Source organism: Dromiciops gliroides, chromosome 3 (genome assembly GCF_019393635.1).
Source record: "Dromiciops gliroides isolate mDroGli1 chromosome 3, mDroGli1.pri, whole genome shotgun sequence".
NCBI classification, from domain to species: Eukaryota; Metazoa; Chordata; class Mammalia; order Microbiotheria; family Microbiotheriidae; genus Dromiciops; species Dromiciops gliroides.
This window is the reverse complement of record NC_057863.1, coordinates 542,065,821-542,087,158: the sequence shown is the minus strand read 5'-3', so window position 1 is coordinate 542,087,158 and position 21,338 is coordinate 542,065,821. Positions and strand designations below refer to the sequence as shown.

General features: G+C 42.7%; 1 protein-coding gene across 1 annotated transcript in view; it reads left to right on the top strand.

Moving 5' to 3' along the window:
- Nucleotides 1-21,338, top strand: part of DSCAML1 (DS cell adhesion molecule like 1) — a 529,481-nt gene that overhangs the window by 19,406 nt on the left and 488,737 nt on the right. Inside the window, 2 exon segments of the mRNA XM_043998101.1 lie at nucleotides 9,216-9,533; nucleotides 18,078-18,224. Coding sequence (XP_043854036.1) covers nucleotides 9,216-9,533; nucleotides 18,078-18,224 — 465 coding nt within the window.

Sequence of the window (21,338 nt, the reverse complement as noted above, 5' to 3'; positions counted from 1 at the left end):
TTTGTCTGGGGAGGATGGATATGCAGAGAAATGAATCTCTGGTTATAGGAGAAGGCTTAGAAGTGGAGTAGGGTAGGAGGGTTTACCTTAGACTCAAAGGATCCAACTCTGCCCCTCCCACTGGTTTGCAGATTGTCTTTGGGCTTAGAATCACAAAAATGTCAAAGGTAGAAGGAACCAAAGGGACCACAGAATCTGATCTGTTCCCTCCTCATTTTACAAATGGGGAAACTCTGTCCTAGAAAGAGGAAGTATCTTTTTTTTTTTTTTTTGGGCAGGGCAATGGGGGTTAAGTGACTTGCCCAGGGTCACACAGCTAGTAAGTGTCAAGTGTCTGAGGCCAGATTTGAACTCAGGTACTCCTGAATCCCAGGCCGGTGCTTTATCCACTGCGCCATCTAGCTGCCCCGAAAGAGGAAGTATCAATCAACTTATTAGTCAATAATCAATTTATCGGTCAATAAGCATTTATTGTATGCCTCCTGTATGCTAGGTACTATGCTAAGGCACCAGGCATACATGGACAAAACAGTGATCCATCCCTGATCTCAAGGGGTTTACAGTCTCCTGGAGGAGACAACATGTACATAGATTGGTATCAGAATAATTATAAGGATAGGGAATAGACTTGTGATTTCATTAGTTTAAAGAATTCCCAGGTGAGAAAATATTCTACCAGTCAGCACCTTATTTGTGTAGAATCTTAAGGAGTTGTCCACAGCAGGGTTTCTTAACCTTTTCCCACTTGCAACCCCCACTCCCCCCGCTTTTTAAAAAAAACAATCCTGTGTATATATAGTTATATAAAATAGGTATAGGTAACCTTTTACTGTTGCCAATTTTTTGCAACCCCCACATTCAGTTACACAATCCCATAGAGGGTCTTGATCTACAGTTTAAGAAGCTTTGGTGTAGGGGCAGCTAGGTGGTGCAGTGGATAGAGCACTGGCCCTGGAGTCAGGAGTACCTGAGTTCAAATCTGGCCTCAGACGCTTAACACTTACTTGCTGTGTGACCCTGGGCAAGTCACTTAACCCCAATTGCCTCACTAAAACAAAAAAAAAAAACAAAAAAAGAAGCTTTGGTGTAGAGCTGGTATCAGCCAACCATGGCCCAGGCGCCAAATCCAGCCATTATCCTGTTTTTATGCAGGCCATGAGCTCATACGAAAATGAGCAGTTGGCTAGATTTGGCTGATGGGCCATAGTTTGTTGACCGTCTGCCTGAGAAGTTAAATGACAGATATGGTTAATATGGCAGAGTAGGACTAGAACCCAGGGCTTCTTGACTTGGGCCAGCTTTCTATTCACTAGGTCATACTATCTCAGAATAATTATACACAAAATAAATACAAAATCAACTCAAGGTTTATTTAAGGGGGGGGGAGACATTAGCTTTTAGGGGGATCAGGAGAAGGATGTGATAGATTCTGCAAGATGGAGGTAGACAACCTTCCAGGGATGGGGGAGCAGTTCCCAAGGTCACACAGAAAGGCTCATCCGTGAGAATTTACTTGTTCCTCTTCCTTGTGATATTGTTGCTGCTTCTGTGCTGGGTCATGTGAGGCATAGAACATAGAGATGCACAGGAGCTGAGATGATGAGAGCACCTCTTTTTATCTTCCATCCTTTTCCAGCTTGAGAGGGAGTGTGAGTGGACTGCCTGTGTTGAATGGGAGATAGAAATCTGTCTTCCTTTGACATTCAATCAAGGAAGTCTTCCTGGAGGAGGTAGGCTTGAAAAAGAGCTGAACAGCTATTGGGCATGTTGGGAAGGCCAAGCATGCAGCCTGAGACAAGATTCTTGATGGGCTTGGTTTGCTTAACTGCTGATTAGAGATAAGTTCATCACTTTTGAGAGACATTTCAGGCTTCATTTAGGAGTTGAGCTAGCCAGCCATTAAAATGCCTTCTAGTGCTAAGATCTTATGCTTCTGTATATTTCTAGTTTCTGTGATTGAGGGATGCCTTAAGATCTTTAGGTGAGGCAGCTAGGTGGTACAGTGGATAAAGTACTGGTCCTGGAGTTGGGAGGACCTGAGTTCAAATCTCACTTTAGACATTTAACTAGCTGTGTGACCCTGGGCAAGACACTTAACTCCAATTTCCTTAAACACCCAGGGCCATCTCCAAGCATCCTGATGTAAATCTTGCCACTGGACCCAGATGGCTCTGGAGGAGAGAGTGAGGTTGACCTTGCACAACCCTCCCTCACTTAAATCCAATTCACTGCAAGCCATGACATCACCCGGATATTGTGGCCCTCTTCAGAACGAAGGACCAACAACAAGATCTTTAGGTTAAGTTGGGAGGATCAGTTTCCTGGTTTTTATTGAGAGAGAATAGTTTGCAATAGGATCACCTTTGTAAAAATCATAGATGGGGGATAGAGAGATGGGGAGAACTGGAAAGACAGCAAGGGACTCTCCCCTCCCCAAGCTTTCCCAGAGAAACTCTGATGCATTTTTTTTTAAACTGTGACAGCAGTAAATGCATTTGGCACTGAGAGGAGGGAGCCACTGACACTGTAGCCAGGAGCCCACCAATGTGCTTTCAGAGAGAAGCTGCTGCTAATGGGCTCATCAGGGCTTTTTATGGGATGATGTGAATTGCTCTGGCCAATGAGGCTTAATAGGGTTTCCTCAGATGAGTTGTCCCTGTGCATTCCTTCTCCCTGGAGGGGTGGCTCAGAGTTAAGCTAAGAATATTAATATAGTATGATAGGGGTGCATTCTCCTCCCCCCTTCCTCATAAAGTTGTGGAAATTGAGGTCAGGTTAGTCCCTGGTGACTCTCTTTAAGCAAACAGCCTGAGAGTTTGTTTGTTCATTGATCTCCCATTGTGGAGGGAGAGGGGCAGGAACTCTCTATGTGTGAGAGCCAAGAACGCCCTCATTTTCATAGCTATTCCTTCACCTGTCCAAAGAAGCCTCTCCTTAAAGTGACAGGTGCCCCTAATTCCGAAGGTAAGGACAGGAAATGCAAGGGACCTAGGATGTGATGAGCGCTGTTTACAGCAGCTGAGCAAATAAACTCTAAACCATCATCATGTTTCACCAGGCCATGCTCCTCCCAGAGGGAACAAAATTAATGAATATGGTTTCTTTTCCACTAACTTAGTACAAGTTGTTACTCACCAGAGGTGACTGGGAAGGAAGGATCATTCAAAGGATTTAGAAGCAAAAGGGACGACATAGACCATCTTGTACAATCTTATTTTACATATGAGGAAACAGGCTGAGAAAGGTCAAATAATTTACCCAGGGTCACACAGGTAGGGATGGCCATCAGGGGGAGACAATCAAATTTACACAATAAACCTCTTAATGGCCTACTAGTACAAGGCACTCTGCCAGGAAGGTGGTAGTGACACAAAATGGAAAATATTACAGTCCTTGCTCTCAGAGACTATTAATTTAGAACTAAAGGGAACCTCCGAGGACACTTCTGAGGATGCTTCACTTTACAGATGAGAAAGCTGAGGTCCATGGGGGTTTAGTGACTTATCCAAGGTCCCACAAATAGTAATGGTAACAACAACTAAGATCTATATAGTACTTAACCATGTACCAGGCACTGTGCTGAGTGCTTTACAATTATTCTCTCATTTGATCTTCACAATAACCCTGGAGGTTCTATTATTATACCTATTTGGCAGATGAGAAAACTGAGACAAGTAGGTTTTAGTGATTTACCCAGGGTCATGTTGTATGAGGCTGGATTTGAACTCCGATCTTCTTGACTTAAGGTCTCTCACTCTATCCACAGCACCACCTAGCTGCCCCAGGTATCAGAGATTGGTCTTTAGCTCCCTTGCCTACAGAGCTAATGTTCTTTCTGCCATACTACACTGTCTCATCTCCTGGGAATGATATGACACATAAATAATACAAGTGTAATTCTAGGAAAAAATGAAAAAGGCAAAGGAAAGAACCAAACAAAGCAAGTCTCTGTTAGCTAGAATGAGGATTTAAATGGGGGAAAAGCTTCAGGGAGGAGGTAGCATCTGAGCAGGGTCTTGAAGGGAGAGAGCATTTTAACAGGTAGGAATGAGGAGGGAATGTGTTCCAGTTATAGAGGCTGACTTGAGTGAATGAACAGAGGCAAGAGAAGGTAGTTAATATGGAAGACTAGCCTGTAGCCCAGTCTGGCTAGAGAGTAGAGCAAATGAAGGGGAGAATTTTGTTAAATAATGTTATGCAGAGAAGTTGAAGACAGCTTAGGGAAAGCTTGGGATGTCAGGCTGAGGACCTGCTATTTTATTCTCTAGGCAATGGGGAGCCACAAGAGATTTTTGAGTAGGGGAGTAACACAGTCAGGCTTGTTTCTTAGGATTATTTTGGTAGTAGTGTGGAGAATGGATTGAAGAAAGAAGACACTGGAGATAAGTTAGGAAGCTATTATCAATATTCCAAATGAGGGGGACAATTAAGGCTTGAATTAAGGTGGGAGCCATATGAGTTGAGATGAAGGGATGCATATGAAAGATAATGTGAAGAAACTCCACAGAACAGTCTTATCTAATTCTGAAACACTAAAGAGCATGTTCAAGAGCCCCAGACACTATTATTCCCTTGCACAGGCAGCGGGGGACCCTACTGGGCCACTACGCAAATATTTGATTTCCTTTTGGGTAAAAGCTTAGCTGAGAATCCTAGAATCTAAGAGTAAGAAGGAACTAGAGACTTTCTGGTTCAACCTCCAGCTAATGCAGTCCTCCCCTCTGCAATATCATTGAGTAGTCATCAGCCTCAGTGTAAACACCTCTGGTGACAGAGCCTTCACTGCCTATTTCCTGATCTCATTCCAGCTTTGGACAGCTCTCATTTTTAGAGCTCCTCCCCCTAATTTCTATTTATAGATACAAATTCTTTCCTTTAGAGCAGGACTTCCCTCTTAACCTGGGGCCTGAGAACTTTTTACACACATATGTGTATATGTATGTGTATGCATATGTGTATGCATATATAAAACATATACACACCCTCACACACATATGTGTATATATATTAACAAAGGTCTTTCAATATAATTGTCTTCCTTTGTAATCTTTATTTTATTTATTTTGTCTTTTTTGGCGGGGAGGCAATTAGGGTTAAGTGACTTGCCCAAAGTCATACAGTTAGTAAGTGTCTGAGGTGCGATTTTAACTCAGGTCTTCTTGATTCCAGGGCTCTATACACTGTGGCACCCAGCTGCCCCTACTTTATATATTTTAAAACATTATTCTGGAAAAGGGATCATAGGTTTCAGAAGACTATCAAAGGGGTGTGTGACACAGAATGGATGAAGAATGCCTTCTCGATCATTTTTCCCTCTCCCAGCCTGGGATTCTTTACTATGAGAAATCTGAACATTTAAATTGGCTTTGCTTCTGGAGAGAGAGAGAGAGAGAGAGAGAGAGAGAGAGAGAGAGAGAGAGAGAGAGAGAGAGAGAGAGAGAGAGAGAGAGAGAGAGAAGATTGGCACATGCAGTTTCCTACAATAAGAGCAGTCATTTTTGTTGAGTTCTAGGTGAGCTCCAAGCCTGATAGGTTTTAAAGTTAGTACATGCATGCCTTCTCAGCCTCTTTCATATATTGGTTGTATGATTCTGGGCAGGTCACTCATTCTCTCAACAATCTAGGCAATTGTTCTTAGACTCAAAATGAAAGACAAGGTGTTGACTTGCATTTTCAGAGGAAGTTTTCTTTACCTTCTTATATCAATGAAATCACAGGTGCAGTCCCTATCCCTACCCTGACAACTAGGATATGTGTAACGAGTAAGTTTGGGGTTTGTTTTCATTTTTGTTCATGGTTTTTTTTTTGCTGAATAAGTAAAATTTATATTAAACACAATTCTTTATCATTTTATTTAATCTGCAAATAATTTAATATCCAAAATTTCATGATACAACTAATGAAGGTGGAGGCACAGCCATTGAGAACCACTGCTCTGGGGCTACAAAGGCCTAGAGAATCGCCATTCTACAGGACAGACTTTCAAATAGGTAAAGATCATAAGCATGTCTCCCCTCACTTCTTACTTATTCAGATTAAACATATCTAGATAATAGTACATATAGAGTGCTTTAAGGTTGGCATAGCACCTTTTATATGTTGTATCATTTCATCTCATTATCCTCTCAACAACCCAGTGAGGTAAATGCTAGTATTATCCCATTTTACAGTTGAGGGAAATGAGGTTGAAAGAGATTAAAGGGCTTGCCTTGCATCATGAATCTAGTAAGAGTCCAAGGTAGCATTTGAATGCAGGTCTACTTGACTTCAAGACTGGTAATCTATCCACTTCCCCATCCTATAGCTAATTATGGCAATGGATCCTTATATGGCATAGTTTTGAGTCCAGACACTATTTTGGTTGCTTTCCTTTGGATATGTAATGTGTTGTGAAATTGAAGAATTCATAATGGGCTTTAGAATTTTTTTAAATTTAATTTTATTATTTTCCAGTTACATATTACACATAAGGATAGTTTTCAACATTTGTTTACACTGGATTTTTTGTTCCAAATTTTCTTTTCTCCCCCCACTTCCCTCCCTCCTCCCCAAGACCGAAAGCAGTCTAATATAGGTTGTATATGTACAGTCACATCAAACATTTTTCTACATTATTCATCTTGTGAAAGAACAATCAGAGCACAAAGGAAAAACCTCAAACAAAAAAACAGTCCAAAAGTAGAAATAGTAGGATTCAATCTGCATTCATAATCCACAGTTCTTTTTTCTGCATGTTGAGAATATTTTCTATCATGAGTTCTTTGAAAATGTTTTGGATTGTTGCACTGCTGAGAAGAGCCAAGTCTATATCCATTGTTCATCACACAATATGCTGTTACTGTGTACAGTGTTCTCCTGGTTCTGCTCCTCTCAGTCAGCATCAGTTCATGTAAGTCCTTCCAGCTTTCTCTGAACTTCTCCTGCTCATCGTTTCTTAGAGCACAATAGTATTCCATTACATTCATATACCACAATTTGCTTAGCCATTCCCCTATTGATGGGTATTCCCTTGATTTCAAATTCTTTGCCTGGGCTTTGAAATTTGTAAGGGACTTTAGAATTTGTAAGGATCTCCACATTTCTTTCCATGACAAAATTGAGGGCTAGAGAGGCCTACATGGCTTGCCCCAAGATCTCAAGAGCTATTTAGGGGCAGCTAAGAGATTGGAACCCTGGTCTGGTATAGTAAACTATTTTTTTTTTTAAGCCATGTTGGAGACCAGAGGAATTTCCAAGGAGGGATAGGGAACATTGCTTGGGATAGATGAAATGAGGATAAAAGGTAACTGAGGGAAGGATGAAATACGTAAGACTTCTTTTGTTCTCATTTTTACTTCCAAGGAGGATGATTTTTACATTTTTAAAAAATTTTGCCTGCAAAAAATAGACTGAAAATGATTAGCAAGTAGTCAAAACCCAAGACACATGAGGAGATGGTCAGACAGCACTTATCTGCCCTTAATTCAAATTATCAGGCCCAGCTGAATCACCCCTCAGGACACCAAAAAGAATGACAAAGGTGAATGAAGAGCCCTTGTTTGAAAGATCTTGGAGAGTAGAAGAACACCTAAGGATGAGAGAAGAACAAATTTTGTTCCAATTTTCAAAAAAAGGAAAGGAGGTAGAATCTGAAAACTTAAGGCCCTTGAGCTTGATTTAAATTTATGGTAATGTTTAGACCATGTTATTAAGATGATGATAGCTTAGAAAGGGAAGTAATGGTCATTAAAAGATCATGGTTTTATCACTTTCCGTTTTCTGAAAGGATAAGAAATGCCTTGTACTGGATTGAGAGTGAATCTCAAAGTCAGGAAAGACCTGGGTTTAAGTCCTGTGTCTGACATGGGGTGGCTTTGAGACCCTGGGCCTTGTTTCTTGAGAAACTTTCTAAGACAGAGGTCCTTAACCTAGGGGGAAGAAAGTATCTATGAACTTGTTTTTTGTTTGTTTGCTTTTTTGTTTTTGTTTTGGTGGGGCAATTGGGATTAAGTGACTTGCCCAGGGTCACACAGCTAGTAAGTGTCAAGTGTCTGAGGCCAGATTTGAAATCAGGAACTCCTGAATCCAGGGCTGGTGCTTTATCCACTGTGCCACCTAGCTGCCCCATGAACTTGTTTTTTAAAAAAATATTTTGACACCTGTATTTTAATGTAATTGGTTTCCTTTGTAATTCTATGTATTTTATTTCATCCATTTAATAAATCCTGAGAAGGGGTTCCATAGACTTCCCAGGAGTCCATGCTACAAAGGTTGGGAACTTCTACTCTAAGGATATAAATTGCAAAGGACATGCTAATCTTCATTGATAGAGGGAGTTCCCCACTAGATAAGGGGAACGTTGGAACAATTGACTTAGATTTCAGCCAAGCATTTGAAGAAATTTCTTATTTGTAGACAAGATCAAATGATATGAGCTAGAAGATAGTACAATTGGGCAGTGTCAGAACTCGTTGTGAAACTAGACGTGATGAATAGTAATGGTCTAATGCTCAGTTAGAGGGAGAGCTATACTGGAATATGCCAACGATCTGCCCAGAGCCCTGTGCTAGCTAACACTTTTATTGATGTCTCAGACAAAAGCATAGCTGATATAATTTGTTAAATTTGTAAATGAGGTGAAGTGTAGAGGGATAGCAAATATATCAAATAACATAGGTGGCTCCAAAAATATCTTGACAGGTTAAGAACAAAGGGCTAGGTCTAATAAAAGAAAACTTAAAGGGGAGAAATGAAAAGTTCTACCCTAGTGTACCAAAAATTAACTTTACAAATACAGTGTGGGAAGTTCACGGCTAGACAAGAATCATCTGGACAAAGGATCTGTGGGGTTTAATGGATTGTCAACAGTATAACATGGCAGCCCAAAATAGTTAATACCAATAATCTGTCTTCACAGAAGAATGGTGTTTAGAGCCTAGCTTCTTAGACTCTAGGCCTCCGTTTCCTGATCTCGAGATGACCTCCAAGTTCCCTTATAAATCTAGATCTATGGTCCTATTATCCCCTCCAGAGATTAGATTAGATGGTTCTAGTTTCCCCATACTAGAGCTCTTTTACACCAGCTTAAGACATGGCACCAAAGAAAACCAGCTGGCCTCCAGGTGAGGATAATCAGACTATTATTGCTCTTGAAGGACTATGGTGGCTTTCACCGTCCGTTGAGAGATGGGAAAGGTGTGGACCTTAACAGCATTTCTTCTCTGCCGTCACTACAGCCCGCCCTGAAGATGTTGGCACCAGTCTCTACTTTGTGAATGACTCCCTGCAGCAGGTGACCTTCTCCAGCTCCGTGGGGGTCGTGGTGCCCTGCCCGGCCACAGGCTCCCCCAGCGCCGTCCTTCGATGGTATCTCGCCACAGGTGATGACATCTACGATGTGCCACACATCCGGCATGTCCATGCCAATGGGACGCTGCAGCTCTATCCCTTTTCGCCCTCTGCCTTCAATAGCTTTATCCACGACAATGATTACTTTTGTACCGCAGAAAATGCTGCGGGGAAAATCCGGAGTCCCAACATCCGGGTTAAAGCAGGTAAGGGAAGAATAAGATTGAAGGTGGGGAAAGGAGGAGATGGGTGAGGGTAAGGGCATCATCCCAGAATCTAGAGGTGGAAAGAAGCTGGGTGTTCATCTAATCTAACCACTTCTTTTTGTAAATGAAAAAGGTGAGTCCCAAGGCAGTCAAGCCAGTGGTCTAAGATTGCACAGCTAGTAGGTAGCCAGAATTTGCACTCGTGTCCTAGAATCTAAATCTAGTCTTCTTTCCATTATACCACCAATAAGCACATTACTGCTTCCTCTCCCCCAGAAAAAATTCTGAAAATGTGGATAAGGAACAATACTAGATTTGTTTTTTAAAATACTTTTTATTTAAAAATAAATAAAATGGGGGGCAGCTAGGTGGCGCAGTGGATAGAGCACTGGCCCTGGAGTCAGGAGGACCTGAGTTCAATATGACCTCAGACACTTAACACTTACTAGCTGTGTGACCCTGGGCAAGTCACTTAACCCCAATTGCCTCACCAATAAATAAATAAAATGCATTTCATTTGAAAAGAAATGAAATTATTTTTATTTTAAAAGAAATAAAATTTTATTTAAAATGGATAAAATTATTTTTATTTAAAAAAAATACAATTGTTTTTATTGCTGTTCTTAAATTACCCATATTTTCCTCTATATCCTTTCCCCTGCCTATCCCAGAGAGCCATTCCGTATTACAAAGAATATTTGTTAAAAGAAAAAAGCAGAAGAGAAAAAACAATAAGCAAAACCAATTAATATATGGGGAGAAAATCTGAAAAAACATGCAACATTCCACATGCATAGGCTGCCACCTCTGCAAAGGAGTGGGAGGAGGTACCCTCCCATGTCCACTTTTTGGAGCCATCTTCATTCTCTGTGATTTCACAGCATTTTTCTTTGGCAGCAGTACTCTTGGGAAGGCATGTGTGTTGAGTGTCTAGAAATAGTCCAAGAAGGGCGGCTAGGTAGCGCAGTGGATAAAGCACTGGCCCTGGAGTCAGGAGGACCTGAGTTCAATATGACCTCAGACACTTGACACTTACTAGCTGTGTGACCCTGGGCAAGTCACTTAATCCCCATTGCCTGCCAAAAAAAAAAAGAAAGAAAAGAAAAAAATATTCCAAGAAAAATCACCAACGTTGGGGTTCTTAACATTTGATTGGGGGTGACTTTTCTCTTAAATATTCTCTAGGAAGAAAGCTAAGACACATAATAGAACTTCCAGATGGGGTGGTTTGTTTAGACACTGGAGCAGTTGCTTGAAGTGGAATATGGAGTCTCTATATGTGCAGGGTTCTTTAAGACAGAAGAGATTCTCATCTCTCTAGGGAATCTTACTGTAAAGATTTTGTCACTTGGTTCACATTTAAGAGCCTGTCCTCACACACCAGAGTCTACTGCACTACTTTTTTGGGGCGAGGAGAGGAAGGAACACTTGTTTGAGTGTGGCCAGATAACAATAGGGTTTGTTGGGTAACTAGGGGATGGCATGCAGGAACCCGTTGCTCTCTTGTCAGAAGGCAGAAAATCCTACTGCTGTGGTTAGTAGCAAGAGAGAATTGGATCAAGGCTGTATCTACAACACGATGAGAATTTGGGTCAAGGGAATACAGCCAAAGACCTGCAAGCCCCTGTTACTTGAAATGGTCGTTTCAAGGAAAGAAGGCTTGTAGCATTAATAATAATAAAGCCTCCCGAGGTAATTTGCCACAACCCACAAATATAGCCTTCTCTTTTCCTCCCTACATAGAGTTCCAAAGTCCAGCTGAGAGAAATAGTAGATTTTGCTGTTTAAGGTGAGATGTTTTTGGTCCCTGGGCAAACAGGGCTTAGGAGTCCAGTTACCCACACCATTGGTTTGAGGCCAGAGCACCCGTTTGTGGCATTAACCCCGGATGGTAGGAAGGGAGCCTAAGGAATATTCTTTTGGACTCTCTCATCTCTAGTCAGATGTTTATGCTCTTGGTTTGAAATTGATCCCTGACCTGGGAAGCCAGACCTTGGGGTTCAGTCCTAGGTCTGGCTCTTCATAGTTTATGTGGTCAAGTATATCCCTCGCTGATCCACATATCTCTCTGCACATCTCTCCTCTCCCCTCTCCCCTTCCTGTCCGGTACTGGGAAGTATTAGGAGAATTACAATGTCCCAGAGAAGAGTCACAGATCTACACATCAGATCGTACGGTGGTATCCTAGAACGGAGGCTCTTTCAGCACTTTCACTCTATCCTCCATAGCATCCACACTGCAAAGAAGGGAAGATTTGTGAGAGGAGGAGGGAGCAGGGCTGAAAAAAGGTTCCAAGCCAATTATGTGACTCTCAATAAGGACAGAGGGGCTGCAGGTGCACAGTGAGGGGACCCTAAATGTTGCCTTGGCAACCATGAAAGAAGGGAGGGGAGGGGAATCGGCCCAGGTGCCTCCTGATGGGCAAAGGAGAGAGATAGAAGACTCTGGAACCTAAGAGAGTGCGAGCTGGGCTGCTATCCTAAAGAATGGGTCTGGGAGGGATACACTATTTGTATAAAATTGAGGGCTAGAGACAGGAATGCCACCTGCCTAGGCCACCAGGAGGAGCTCTGCTATCTAGGGAAAGGGCCAGAGAGAGGGAAGGGACCTCTGCCTCTGGCGTGTGACAGTTCTGTGGGATCATAATAATTGATAGTTACACGTAAAGTTGCAAAATACTTGCCTTGCAACAACCCAGTGTGGTTAGATAACACAAGGATTAATATCACCATTTTACAGTTGAAGAAATTGAGGTTTGGGGAGATGAATGACTTGCCTAGGGTAAGCTTCCGCATTTCAGAGTCGGGATTTGAACCCAAGTCTTGCTAACTTTGGGTCCAGCTCTTTTATTCATCACACCATAAAATGGATCAGCCCTAACAGATTAGGGTCATCACCTAGAAGTACAATGGTTTGAGGAGTTGAGGTGGCGGGTGGGCCATAGGTAAGTGGCCTCAGAAGATTGTGGGGTGGCGCAAGAAGCAGAAAGTGATAGAATATGGCTCTGAAGGATTGGCCCTTGGGGGAACCTGACAGAGGGTGAAGGACTGAAGCAGGGCTTAGAAGGCAGGGTTTTTTTCTAAGGGAGAATTTTGGAGGGCATCCCCTAAATATAACAGAGACTTGGAAAAATACAGAGAATGATTTTCTTCTATATCCATCTATCTTTCTTATTAGCTCTCCTTTTTTCCCAGGGAAATGAGGGTTAAGTGACTTGCCCAAGTCACATAGCTAGTTAAGTGTCAAGTGTCTGAGGCTGGATTTGAACTCAGGTCCTCCTGAATCCAAGGCCAGTGCTTTATCCACTGTGCCACCTAGCTGCCCCTCTTATTAGCTCTTAGAGATGCCTTTGTGTTTGGTGCTGAATGCAATTAAATTAAAGAATGCCTCCTACCCTCGAGGAACATGTAGTCTAGGACACAAGGCAGATGGAGAAAAAGCTATTTTCTTCCTCAAATGCAAAATCATAACACCTTGAATTTTTGCAGAGCTTTAGGGTTTACAGAATACATTTCTTGCAACAACCCTAGGTATCAGAGAGTACAAGTATTATTACATTTATCATGAATACAGGTTTTGGGGTTTTTTTTGGTGAGGCAGTTGGGGTTAAGTGACTTACCCAGGGTCACACAGATAGTAAGTGTTAAGTGTCTGAGGTCGGATTTGAACTCAGGTCCTCCTGACTCCAGGGCCGGTACTCTATCTGCTGCACCACCTAGCTGCCCCTGAATACTTTTTTTTTTTTTTTTTTTTTTTGCGGGGCAATGGGGGTTAAGTGACTTGCCCAGGGTCACACAGCTAGTAAGTGTCAAGTGTCTGAGGCCGGATTTGAACTCAGGAACTCCTGAATCCAGGGCCGGTGCTTTATCCACTGCGCCACCTAGCTGCCCCCCCTGAATACATTTTTAAAGACAGGGATAGGGACTGGACCCATCATTTCCCTGATAGAAGGAAACACCATCTACCAATGCAAGGTGGCACCTTCTTTGCAATTTATAATCTTAGAAAGTTGTCCAAGGGGACAGCTAGGTGGTGCAGCGGGTAAAGTACCGGCCCTGGATTCAGGAGGACCTGAGTTCAAATCTAGCCTCAGACACCTGACACTTACTAGCTGTGTGACCCTGGGCAAGTCACTTAACTCTCATTGTCCCGCAAAAAAAAAAAAAGAAAGAAAGAAAGAAAGAAAAGAAAAAAGAACAAAAAAGAAAGTTGTTCAGAAAGCAGAGAAAGCAAGTGACTTGGCCAGAGTAATACAGCCAGGAAGTGTCAGAGATGGGACTTAAACCCAGCTCTTCCTGGCTTTGAGATCAGCTCTATAATACCCAACACCATGCTGCCTTTCTAGTATAGTTCTATATATTACGAATGAAGAAACTGAGGCTCAGAGGGATCCCTAGATTCTTGGTGTTAGAAGGGTTCTCAGAGAGGGCAGCTAGGTGGCGCAATGGATAGAGCAACGACCCTGGATTCAGGAGGACCTGAGTTCAAATCCAGCCTCAGACACAACACTTACTAGCTGTGTGACCCTGGGCAAGTCACTTAACCCCAATTGCCCCGCAAAAAAAAAACAACCCACCAAAAACCAAAACCAAAACGAAGGGTTCTCAGAGGTCATCTTATATATCCTCTAGTGAAACAACTTGCCGTTGGTCACCCAAGTCCCCTGACTCCAAGCCTCATCTTGGAGAAAACTACCAAGTTTAACAGGTGGTTGTTGATCTTTAATATGCTGAGGTGGCAGTGTCCTTTCATTGATTGATTCCCTATTTTACTCTCCACAGAAGCTATTCCAAACTTTCTCTTCTCTCCTCAAACTCCCCATGCCTCTTGCTCCTCCTCCTCTCTCAACTGAGGACCTTTCTTCTTACCTTACTAGAAAAAAAAATAAGGCTATTCAACATAAGATTCCTCCCCTCATTTTCTCGTCATCTCAAATCTCCTCGACATCATCCCCTGCTCTCTCTTGCTGCCCCCAGTCTCTGACAAAGAGATGGCCTTTAAAAAACCCTCATTAGATCCTACACCCTCTCAAACTATCATTCTTTATCTCTCCTCCTTTTCTCAGTCACACTTGAAAAAGCTGTTTATACTCACTGCCTCCACTTCCTCCTCTCTCACTACTCCTCAACTACTTGCAGTCTGAATTCAATGAAATTGCTCTCTCCAAAGTTACCGATGATTTCTTTTTGCCAAATTGGATGGTAGTTTCTCAGTCTTCATCCTTGACCTCTCCGCTGCATCTAACACTGTTGGCCTCTTCTTCTTCTTCTTCTTCTTCTTCTTCTTCTTCTTCTTCTTCTTCTTCTTCTTCTTCTTCTTCTTCTTCTTCTTCTTCTTCTTCTTCTTCTTCTTCTTCTCTTCTTCTTCTTCTTCTTCTTCTTCTTCTTCTTCTTCTTCTTCTTCTTCTTCTTCTTCTTCTTCTTCTTCTTCTTCTTCTTCTTCTTCTTCTTCTTCTTCTTCTTCTTCTTCTTCTTCTTCTTCTTCTTCTTCTTCTTCTTCTTTAGTGAGGCAGTTGGGGTTAAGTGACTTGCCCAGGGTCACACAGCTAGTAAGTGTTAAGTGTCTGAGGCCGGATTTGAACTCAGGTCCTCCTGACTCCAGGGCCGGTGCTCTATCCACTGCGCCATCTAGCTGCCCCCTCTTCTTCTTTTGAATGTTCTCTTCTCTCTTGGTTTTTGTGACATTATTCTCTCCTAGTTTGTCTCCTATCAGCTTGATCACTCTTCAGGTTCCTTGGCTGGTTCATTATCTACATTATAACCCATAACTGTCCCAGGCCACATTCTCCATCTATTTTCTCTCCCCCTCTTCCTCCTCACACCTCTGTCTCCTATCATCAAATTCCATGGGTTTTTAACTTTCATCTTTAAGTTGTCGTCCAGTCATTTTCAACCATGTCTGACTCTTCAGGACCCTATTTGGGGTTTTCTTGGCAAAGATACTGGAGAGGTTTGCCATTTCTTTCTCTGACTCATTTTATAGAGGAGGAAACTGAGGCAAACAGGGTGAAGTGGCTTACCCAGGGGTCACATAGCTAGTAATTAAGTATTTGAGGCCAGAATCGAACTCAGGAAGATGAGTCTTCCTGACTCTAGGTCCAGCACTCTATTTACCGTGCCACCTAGTTGCCCCTCATCTCTAAGTATATGACTCCCAAATCTGTGTAATTAGACTGATCTGTCCTGTGTGTATCTCCTCATTCTCACGTCAGCAGTTGCCTATTGGACACTTCAAAATGGATGTCCTGGAACCATCTTAACTCCAAGGTGTCTAAAACTGAACTTGTCATCTTCCCCCAAATCCTCTCCTCTTCCGAACATCTGAATTCCTATTAAAAGCACCAGCACCATTCTAGCATCTCTGGTCCATAATCTCAACATTATCCTTGACTCCTTACTGTCTCTCAACTCACATATCTACTTAGTTGCCAGATATTGCCTTTTCCCCCTCACATCTCTCACATCTTATTCCTCTCTACTCACCCAGCTACAGCCTTAGTTATGTTCCTCACTTCCAACCTCTTAATTAAGGCAACAGTCTCTTAATTTGTCTTTCTGCCTCAAGTCTTTCTCCATTCTAGTTCATCCTATATTTTGCTGCCAAAGTAATTTTCCTTAAAAGTAATTTCCCTCAAATTTCCTTAAATTTTACCATGTGACTCCTTTACTGGACCAAGCCTGTTGGCTTCTTCTTGCCTCTAAGATCCAATATAAACTCCTCTATTTGGCTTTGAAATCACTAAGTATCCTTGCCCCAACTTAACTTTCCAAACCCAATAGACAGTACTCCCCCTCCCACATTCTGTGGTCTAGCCCAGGGCTTCTTAAACTTTTTCCACATGAGGTCCCTTTTTTAATTTTAATTTTTTCGCCCAAGAAATTTTAATGCAACCCCAATATATAAGATAGGTACACATAACCTTTTACTGTTGCCAAAGTTTTCATGACGCCCCCTGCCTCCCCACATTCAGTTACTTGACCCTATACAGGGTCATGACCCACAGTTTAAGAAGCTAGGGTCTAGTCAAACTGGACTTCTTTCTGTTCCTCACACAAAATGCTTGGTCTCCCACCTCCCTGTCTTTACATTGGTCATCACTGAGGAGAGACTGGCCTAATTATGTAGATTTTGGAGTCGTATGCTTAGAGAACATGGGCCCCTAGGTGGCACAACACTGAGGCTGGAGTCAAGAAGACTCATCTTCCAGAGTTGGAATCTGGCTTCAGACACTTACTATTTGTGTGACCCTGTGACCCTTTATCTCAGAGAGTACTCTCTTGCTTCAAGAGGTAGTTTAGGCACCATCTTTTTTTTTTTTTTTTTTTTTGGTAGGGCAATGAAGGTTAAGTGACTTGCCCAGGGTCACACAGCTAGTAAGTGTCAAGTGTCTGAGGCCAGATTTGAACTCAGGTCCTCCTGAATCCAGGGCCGGTGCTTTATCCACTGTACTACTTAGCTGCCCCTAGGCACCATCTTTTACCTTAATAGATAGCTGGGTGGATAGAGGACTAGACCTGAAATCAGAAAGACTTGAGTTCAAACATGACCTCAGATACTTACTTGCTGTGTGACCCTGGGCAAGTCACTTTACCTCTATCAGTCTCAGTTTCCTCATCTATAAATTGGGGGTAATAATAGCACTTCACTCCCAGAGTTATTGTGAGGACCAAATGAGATCATATTTGTAAAGCACTCCCTACGGTGCCTGGTACATAGTAGGTGCTATATAAATACTAAGTATTATTTCCTGATTCCTCCAACTAGTGACCTCCCTAAAGTACTTAACTTCTTTGTATATATTTGTATTTATTCACATTACATTTTTATTTGTATTTATTGTCTTTCTCATTAGAATGGAAGTTCCTTGTAAATAATGATTATTTTATTCCTTTACCTATATTCCAAAACCTACCACAGTGTTGGGCACATGAGTGACACATAATAAATACTTGTTGATTGAGTGATTGGTTCTTAGAAAGGATACATCAGGAAGAAAGTATTCCCAGGAGAAGATAGGCTTCCAGAAGAAGGCTGAGGCCAGTGGAATTGGGCCTGAAGGCAGTAGAGAAGTCCATAAGGGGACTGGGGATGAATGAAATGGGAGGTCTGGGGTTTTGGGGTTTTTTTTTATTGTTTTTGGTGAGGTAACTGGGGTTAAGTGACTTGCCCAGGATCACACAGCTAGTAAGTGTCAAATGTCTGAGGTCGGATTTGAACTCAGGTCCTCCTGAATCCAGGGCTGGTGCTTTATCCACTGTGCCACCTAGCTGCCCCAGGGAGGTCTGTTTTGCAGTAAGGGGCACATCAGGGAGAAGGTTGGGTGGGGGAATGCATGCAGGGACTAAGGATGAGTGGAGGCACTTACCTTTGGAGAAGTCAATCTCTCTGGGCCTCATTTTTTTTTTTCAAGCAAATTGATTGAACTAGATGGCACTTAGGAGATTGTATTTCTAGAGCCTGTGGTTTATGCACTCTTTGGGTTCCTGCTATGTTGCAGTCCATCTCTCTGACTCTATGCTTTCTCCCCAATTTCCACTGCCGCAGTTTTCAGGGAACCCTACACCGTCCGGGTGGAGGATCAAAGGTCAATGCGTGGAAACGTGGCCGTCTTCAAGTGCCTCATCCCCTCTTCAGTGCAGGAATATGTTAGCGTTGTGTCCTGGGAGAAAGACACAGTCTCCATCATCCCAGGTAAGAGAAGAACAGAGGACCATGGAGGAATGGGAATGGGAGTGGTGATGGCTGAGGGTGAGCGATTATTTATGTGTGATTGAACTGGTTGGCGCCTGGAAAGAGGTTTCATTTGTTCGGTCTTAGTGAGTGATTTGGTGATGGTTTAATGATATTTTGGTGACGTTTCTCCTGAAATGGTCTTTGCCTTTGTTTGGCGAGCTCTCTGTACGTGGTAAATGGCTCGGCAAGAACTCTTGCCAAGCAGGTGAAGGTGAATGCCTGGTTCCTCCTTTGGAGTCTAGGGACAAAGCCAGCAAGATGGAGGGTGGACTTTGTCACCCCATGGAGCCAGGGCGCTGTCTTTCTCTACTATTGGAGTCATTTATGATCATGACCTTTGGGGTAGAATCTTGGCTATGCGGTCATTTTCTGTGGGGGAGAAAATGTTGACGGTGGGGAAGTTTGTGGTATGAAGTGGTGGTGACCAGGAGCTTAGGGCTGTTTGTTGGATGTTGAGTGTTGAATTGTGTCCTAAAAGTGTGAGTATACAGAGATAATGCTCCCTTTCTTCTACAACTAGCCAGAGACCTCTTTGGAATTTTGGTGCTTGCATTGTCCTCTTCTCATGTTCGTAATTAACACTCATGTGTCAGACTTCCCATGATGTAGTGGCATGGATCCAGGTCAGCAAAGGGTGAAATAACTTGACCTGAAGCAGAAGATGTGTATGTGGTAGGATTTTTAGCAAGCCAACAAGGGGAGACAGGTACCAAGATCCACATGGTGGACAGGTGAACTGGATTTCAGTGTTGGCAATCTTACAATGCTTTTAGCTTAAAACAGGAAGAAACCCAAGCACTTCCACCACAGGTTCCAGTTTCTTTCCTGGTATCAGGTTTGTCCCTCTTCCTTGGCATGTTTCCAGAGACCTGGCTGGATGTTTTCTCACTTTACTGTGGAGACTGAGGGACGAATGACGCTACGTGGGGTTCCAGGAAAATGTTTCAAATCCCAGGCCTGATTTACTGGGAAGCTGAGGGAAGGAAGGTGTGACTCTATTGGTGTATAGAGGGGGTAATGTGGAGCTGGAGGGGGTCTTAGAGATCACCTAGTCCAAGCAGTTCCATTTTATAGATCAGTAGAACGAGGCCCAGAATGATGCAGTGATTTTTTTCAAAGTCACACAGATAGTGAACAGTGAAGTTGGGTCTTCTGACTCTAGACCAATGTTCTTACCATGATCCCAGATCTCTTCCCAATTGACCTGTCCATGCTGTGAACCCCTTCATAGAAAGGTGTGTAAAATAGCCCAGCAGATGTTCACCATATATGACAATAATTGAATTCATCAGATATTTGAATGTCGCCCCAGGGCAGCAGCTTGATGAAGTGGCTAGACAGCTGGCCTCAAAGTCAGGAAGACTTGGGTTCAAGTCCTACCTTAGACTCTAATTGTTATGTGACCCTGGGCACATCACTTATCCGCTCAGTTCTCTGGGCCACTCTCTAAGACTATAAATCACAGAGAAGGCTCTTATCTACATTAGTAGAGGGAGTTTTCTCATCTAGGAGTTCTGTATACTATACTATACTATATTATACTATGAAATCCAGCCCCTATCCCTTGAGTGGCTTATGCTAGAGTCACAAAACCAATTTTTGGATGTATTGGGGCTTGCAAGGGTTTGAGTTTTGAAGGCTGTGAGATGGGTTTATCTGACATCAGATTTATGAAGGCATTGAATGCCAGGGAAGAGATTTTGAACTTTATTCAATAGGCAAGAAGAAACCAGTAAGGCAAAAGAATAACATGACTAGATATTGTTGTTGTATAGTCATTTTGGTTGTGTCCAACTCTGTGATCCCATTTAGAGTTTTCCTGGAAAAGGTACTGCAGTAGTTTGCCATTTCATTCTCCAGCTCATTTGACAGATGAAGAAACTAAGGTCAACAGGGTGAAGTGACTTGCCCAGGATCACATAGCTAGTAAGTATCTGAGCCCTGATTTGAATTCAGGAAGATGAGTCTTCCTGACTCCAAGCCCAGCGCTCTATCCACTGTACCACCAAGCTGTCCCATGACTAGATATATGTTTGAGTAAAATTAGTTTGACAGCTGTTTGAAGGGTAGATTAAAAGTAAGACAGCTAAGATAGGAAGACCCGTGCGTAGGCTATTTCAATATTCTTGGCCAAAGATAATGAAGGTCTTTTCTAGATTGTTATCAATAGGAATAGAGAGAATAGACAGGAGGTACAAGGTAGAGGCAGTGGGATAGATGCAAAGGATTGTTGCAAAGGTAGTTACCAAATCAGGATCTACTAACCGAGTGATTGCATATGAGAGGACAAAAAAGAGGGAAGGGTCAAAGGAAACTCTATGGCTTCTGGGTGGAGAATAAATAGCCCAAGGAAAAACATGGTGACTAGAAGGAAGATGATGGATGCCTAGGGCAGTAAGGACAGAAACCTAACCCATGCTAAGACTATATATCAGGAAGGATTGGGAGTGAAGCTTAGATATGGAGGAGAGATCTGGGTGATCGAGGGCCTCGAATGCCAGGATAAGGAATTGGAACTCTGCTAGGCAATGGGAAGCCAATGTAGATGCTCTCTCCCTGGCTCCCACGGCAAGACAGTTTCTGGCTTGTGCTGATTCTACCTCTGAAACATTTCTTGTATCTGTCCCCTACTTTTCATTCCCACTGTCATAACCCTGGTTCAGGCCCTCACTACCTCTTTTTTTTTTTTCTTGCGGGGCAATGAGGGTTAAGTGACTTGCCCAGGGTCACACAGCTAGTAAGTGTCAAGTGTCTGAGGCCAGATTTGAACTCAGACCTCCTGAATCCAGGGCTGGTGTTTTATCCATTGTGCCACCTAGCTGCCCCCAAGGTAATAACCTCTTAACTGTTCACTGGTTTCCCTACCTCCATTCCATCCTACACACTCCTATCAGATTAATGTTTATCCTGTTCATATCATGTTCCCTTGCTTTCCCCAAACCCCACCCCTATTAAAAAACAAAAAACACAAACAGAAAAAGCAAAACCAACCATACCAGCTTCTGTGCTTCCCATGGTTTACAAGATAGCAATGCCTTAGCTTGTCATTCAAAGGCCTCCGCAGCTGGATTC